The sequence below is a fragment of the Mizuhopecten yessoensis genome, unplaced genomic scaffold, assembly GCF_002113885.1.
Source record: "Mizuhopecten yessoensis strain PY_sf001 unplaced genomic scaffold, ASM211388v2 scaffold4791, whole genome shotgun sequence".
Classification (NCBI taxonomy): domain Eukaryota; kingdom Metazoa; phylum Mollusca; class Bivalvia; order Pectinida; family Pectinidae; genus Mizuhopecten; species Mizuhopecten yessoensis.
Genome location: NW_018405723.1, coordinates 134,879 through 141,126, shown reverse-complemented (window position 1 = coordinate 141,126; position 6,248 = coordinate 134,879). Strand labels below are relative to the sequence as shown.

General features: G+C 38.4%; 1 protein-coding gene across 1 annotated transcript; it reads right to left on the bottom strand.

Moving 5' to 3' along the window:
- Positions 1–590: 590 nt before the first annotated feature.
- Positions 591–1,886, bottom strand: LOC110449698 (neuropeptide S receptor-like). The gene has a single exon (XM_021496732.1). The coding sequence runs from the start codon at positions 1,884–1,886 to the stop codon at positions 591–593; it is 1,296 nt and encodes a 431-aa protein (XP_021352407.1).
- Between the last annotated feature and the right edge of the window lie 4,362 nt (positions 1,887–6,248).

Here is a 6,248-nt window from a genome sequence, read left to right as displayed (position 1 = left end):
AAAGTAAAATTTGCACAAAAAAATCCATCATATAGTTCATATTAGTGTATTTATCGCGTATGCATGTTCAGTGAATGGAACAACCGTCTTCCATGGATATTCGTTGGTATCTAACATTACTAATATGATGCACAAATAATGATGACGTCAACACATGGGCATGTCATAACTTGGTAGGGTTATTTAAGCATTGAACTGCTTTCAGTTGGCGTTCATAGACAATTAAAATGCCAACTGAACAAAGGCAAATTCAATGAAGCGCGCTAGCGCATCATGTTGGATTTACCTTTGTCCAGTTGGAATTCATATTACTTATGAAAACGAACTAAAAGCAGTTCAATACTTATATTTAATATTTTTGGAATATGTTCAACTCCTAAAAAAATCAAATTACACTCATAACTTTTCAGCATTAAGTTAAAATAACAAGAATGACATCAACAATCGATCAATGGTATTCATAGTCTATATGAATGCCAACTGAATTTGGTAGGGTGATATAGTGGCAATGGCATACGATGGTAAATATAGAAGTATAAAGTAGAATTGCCGTAGATAGGTTAATATATATTGTTTAACTGGCTACGTGATCAGATGAAAGAAGCACTGTCTGTACATTCTACGTAACAATAGTCCATATTGGGATCACTACCCTTCCGTTCTTCCACGTTTATACCAATCTCAAATCGATAGTTCACTTTCGTTTCCCTAACGTAGGCTCTTGGTATTATTATAGTAGAATGTCGAGTATCCTTTTTCGTTCGGGACTTTTCTGCATTCATCGAATGTTTCGCTATAATGACTTTGTTTCCATATGAACCTGAGGATTGAAATGTAGCCATGTAATTGCAGCATTTTGATCCAGGACCGGAAGTAGTTTTGAGCTTGGTCTTTTTCTGTCTACATGGGCAGCTTAATGTGTTACACCGGCATTGATGCATCGTAAAGATGGCGTAAAATACGGGGTTCACAGCACTATGAACCATGAAAATAATTTCAGACACTTTTAGAGCTTGTTTAAGTTGGAATTTGTAATCACTATAGATACGTATTAAAGAAATCGCAAAGTACGGCATCATGCAAACAAGGAATCCGATAATCACTGTTAGCGTCATTGTCACAACGCGCATGCGTGAAGCTGATATAAGGTTCCGTTTGCCGGACATTCTTGGTGATGAGTTACGCCCCCTTATACTAGAGCCTCGACTCCAGACTACTTTGGCGATATTATAGTAACAATAAAACATGAGAACAGAAGGAACGAGTAAAACATACGATGAAAAAAATGTGAAATAAAGTTTACGTTGCCAAGGGTGATCGTATCCATGACTTAAACATTTAAGTTTGGTCGATCCGTCACTTCTTGTGACGCGTTCCTCCTTAAAAATAAAAAGCTGTGGTACTGCGAATATCAAGGCAAGCGTCCACGCCAGCGCAACTTTCGTCCATATTTTGGGTCTGTTTGCAAGTGATTGCATTGGCCGGACGATGACCTGGTAGCGGTCAATGCTCATGCCCGTAAGGAGGAAAGTAGCACTGGCCAGAGTGACCACTTGCAGATATACGGTCAGTTTACATAACACCGGACCGAGTACCCACTCTCCAAATGCAACGAAAAGAATCTCCGTCGTCATGGTGATGCACGCGACCGCCAAATCCCCAATTGCAAGGTTTGTCATGAAGATGTTTACTCTTTTAACCCTTCTACTTCTCTTCCATAAAAGAAGCACAATCATCAGACCGTTACCAACAAGAGTTACCACCAATATAAACATCACCGTGGTTACAGTAGTAACTATTTCCGGTGTCCATACATCCGGGCTATCAGATACAGGTTCACTTATGTTTGTTGTGACTTGTTCGAAACCAGCTGTGGTACTTGTCATGATGTCGCAGTTTATCAAACCGAACAGCTCATGTATCCAACCTGAAATCATATATACAGTTGTATAATTATAGCCATTTCAATCGCTACTTATATGTACTTTGATAATACCATGTGTAAAATACCTTTTTTCTTCTTTTTTTTTTCTCGTTTACGGAAAGTGCCGACCGTTCCCGATCGAGGGGAGAAGTACGCTTTTGGATCTAAATAAATAGGATGGATAAACAGATAGTTTTTTTATAACATATTTTTTACAAAGGTTATATATAAACACCATACCTACTTCAATAGTTTTGTTTTTATTATTTTCCAACAAATATCAAGGAAGACATGATGAAAAATTATAAGAAAATTAAAAAGCATAAAAAATGACTTGGCCTGAGGCGTTTGACAACAAGATTGAATCAATGAGTATCATCATAAAAAACTGTTGACACAATAGTATACAGAGTAAAATGAGATTTATCACATTTACAATTCTATCAAAATAGCCAAAATATAAGAAACGTTTTACTGACGTGGTACTATTCCAGCAAAAATACCAGTTTCGTTTTTAATCAAAGTTATAACACACTTGTAGATAAATGGCGAAACTGCTGCCAGTCATGCAATGGGTGTCGTCACATGACACTTGTAGATAAATGGCGGAACTGCCAGTCATGCAATGAGATGAGGGTCGTCACACAAACAATAATTGATATATCTGGGCAGACGACCGTTATCATTCAAATGTACGTGACCGGAATACGTGCTTACGTATCTGTTTGATTTCCATGTGGCGCCCTCTGTAGTCGTCCACAAATACAGATAAGATTGCCGGCACATTATCAACCATTGATTGGACCTACACACGAACTTAAAGTCAGTACACAGTATACTTTATAGAATAAAACAAGGAACGTATGTGACCTTGCTATATTTACATCTCTACAGCACGTCTCTATACAAAGATTTGTGTTCTATTTCCAAACCAGGTGACTATCCAAAATATACCAATAAATGCATTTATTGATTCTCGAATAAGTCTTCTCAGTAATAACGATAAAAAAATGGATAAAATCTTCGCGTTTCATTCGCAATATTTAGAGCAAAGGTTTCAGGCGAGGCCATTGTCCATTGCTGTGTAGCGTGATGATGAAATCACTGTTAAAACTGCGAAAAAATACATTATCTTGCAGTTTTTACTGTCATAGTATATTCGAGTATTTGACATCATAACAACAAAAGTCTGTAGAGGCACTGTAGTCAAGGTAGGACGCCGGGCTGGTGACAGAAGGGTTGCGGGTTCGAGTCACGTCACGGCGCTGTGTTGTATCTTTAAACAAGATACTTGACTCCGCTTGTTCTAGTCCACGCAGCTGTAATTAAGTACGTGGTTGTGTAGTGCTGGACATGTGTATTGCTAGCTGTGAGCGCCGAAATGGCTGCACCGGCTGTATGCTCCACAGGGAGTTGCGAAAGATATTTGGCTGGTTGCAAAGGCCCAATAACCACGGATAATAATTTGTGAACCGCTTTGAGACGACCTAAGAACAAGGTTGTGATAAAGCGGTATATGAGAACCTCAAATTATTATTATTAATAACAATAGATGGTGAGGTTGCTTCTTCTATACACAAAAGAGAATACGGCTCTGAAAGAGGTTTGAACTCTTCTACGGGATGCTGACTGTTTGTGGTATCATATACTTCCTTAAGCCATAAAGGATAAGAGGGTACGATGATCACATGTAGTCTTGGTTGTCAATCTTGTGATACCTGATGGTAGAGTTTTTTTATAATCACGGTTTTTCTTAGAATTAATCAAGTCAGCAAAGACTATGTTATACCTTACATCTTTTGTGTGTTTGTTTGTTGTTTATTTAATGACGTAACAGCACGCGACAGGTCTGATACCACAGACAGGGGAGTAATGGAAACGATCAGGGGATACACTTACAGAAGAAGCTCACTGACACTGCCTACTTTAGTCGCCTCAATAGCATCCTATCGGCCAATTCCGTCGACGGTTCCCAAATGTTCCAAGCCATGACGGAGTTGGCCGAGATGTTACGACTGTAATCGACTCGCACGAAGTAAAATTAGAAACAGCAGGCCAGTCATTTTTAATACCCCACCATGGGGAGACAACGGAGCTAATCAACGGGTTCGAAAGCAACAGCATGGCATGAAACAACGATTGGATACAATTGTATGTCGACAGCTCATCTTGTCGTATCGACTGAACAGAATTAATTAAGGATCCCCGTACCACTACCCACAGTAAATATGAATTGGAAACATTTTACTTGCATGAAGATAACTTTAATAAAGAAACCAATATCTTGTAGAAGTCTTTTTATAAAAATAATGATGAAGATGATTTTACTGTCGCTCTAACAAATTGAACTTGATGTGTGAAAATGATGCATGCACTCGCATGGTCTATCCTATCGCCCATTAATACATGGTTGTACCTAGTTAACGGTAGTTATCATGGCCCAGATCCATTACAATTAAATAAAAAACAAACTGAAGTGGTGGCTTCTGAATATGTTTATTACTATTTGTTTAATCGGTGAAATGCTCTAGTGTTTTGTCTTTAGTGACACATGGATCTTTAAGGAGACACTATACCGTCAAAACATGAACTGAGGTCGCGGGTGTTGTGTCAGACAATACTGCAGTACATATTGTTTTGGCTTTCGGTGTACCATTGGTGTACCATTGGTGTACCATTGGCGTACCATTGGTGTACCCACCCACCCGAACCGGCAGATTTTTACGGGATTGTATCTGGATAAATAGGACCCAGATTATTTCTGGATTGTACAGCTTGTTTCCTCCACGCTACCGGATATATCCGAGACATGTGCGTTATTAACGTTTAACGTGTCCGTGTATTTCAAGTATCGTGGTGTGATCTCGATAGTAAAAACAAAGCTGGTCTGTTTTGGAATTAGCTGTGTCAACACGAAAAGATATTATACGACATGGAAGTCCGACATATTGGATTTTATTTCTGATTAGCTGATGTTCTCTCCAGTATCATACATAATCCGCGTGGCCTCATATCGGGTTTTTCATATTGGCTAGGTTGTATACAATACCAATTATTTTTGCACATGGATGGAGATGCTGGTATTAGCTATACTTTAAGATGAGATCGTAATTGGGACGGATGACAGTATAAATACGTTCAAATGCTACTTATTAACGAAAACCGCGAACCCAACAGTACACGATGTTTGCATATGTTATAGATCAAAGTCAGAATGTGAAAATAACGTCATAGAACAAGTAAAACCGCTGTAATACTGAAAATACGGTAAAAGATCAAATTTTGACAGCGATAAAGCTGTTATTTATCAAGTTAAACCATTTTCTCAGTGTTGATGTACTAATGACGACAAAACCAAGGCTTTGTAATTCCAAATTTGATGTTATTTTTTTGTGTTCAAAGTTCTGCGCGTGATATTGGTGCGCTTCACTGACTTTGCCTTTGTCTGTTTGGCGTTCATACTGCTTATGAATGTCAAATGAAAGCAGTTGATTGGTTAAAAAAACTCTCTTTGTTTTTAATGTCAACTACTCTTATGAAATTTTCGAAACAAATAATTTTCAATATATTTTCGTTGATCGAGTTATCTCTTAGTAAACCAAACTTATTGTGACGATTAAGGCTGCAACGATACATTAACATGACAATACGATACGTATCACGATACATATATTAACAGTAGATGCAAAGAGAAAAGATATGCTGCAAAATGTTAATGGCAATATTACAACTGGAATTAGACTTGGTCCAAAGTAGTTATGACTTTAACGTTTCACACAATTCACGGCTTTTGTCGTGCATGCCGAGCTGGAGCTGTCACTCGCCATGTGAGAACCGATATGAGTAGACTAAATTCATAAACGACAAAATCCTGAAAATATCGTACTCCAAAACAATATTGTGTATCGTACAGTGGATCGTAATCGAAAATATCGCGATATATCGTTAAAACCCTAGTGACGACACAATTGTTAGATTTGCTTTATCTTACATGTTTGCTATTTTGTATAACCTTCGTTTGATTATTATACAAGAAGACCAAATCTTTTTTATGGGCGGATTGGTGGAGAGGTTAACACTGATTCTTCGACGCATGAGGCCGGGGTTCGATCCCCGAAGTCGCCGTACGCATGGAATATTCAGAGAAAGTGTTTTTTTCCTCCTGCGCACACAACTCCAACAACCCAGACGGATGTTGTCTGGGTCTAGGGTTGATGTTGTGGTATATGTGCTGTAGCATTCAAGTGAGGTGGCACAATAAATGACACCGTTGGAAGCACGGTCCCACTACAAACAGAACACAATACATCTCCAGCACACACAC

Coding starts and splice junctions, on each gene's coding strand:
- LOC110449698 (XM_021496732.1), bottom strand. CDS start 1,886: ATGACAAGTACCACAGCTGGTTTCGAACAAGTCACAACAAACATAAGT.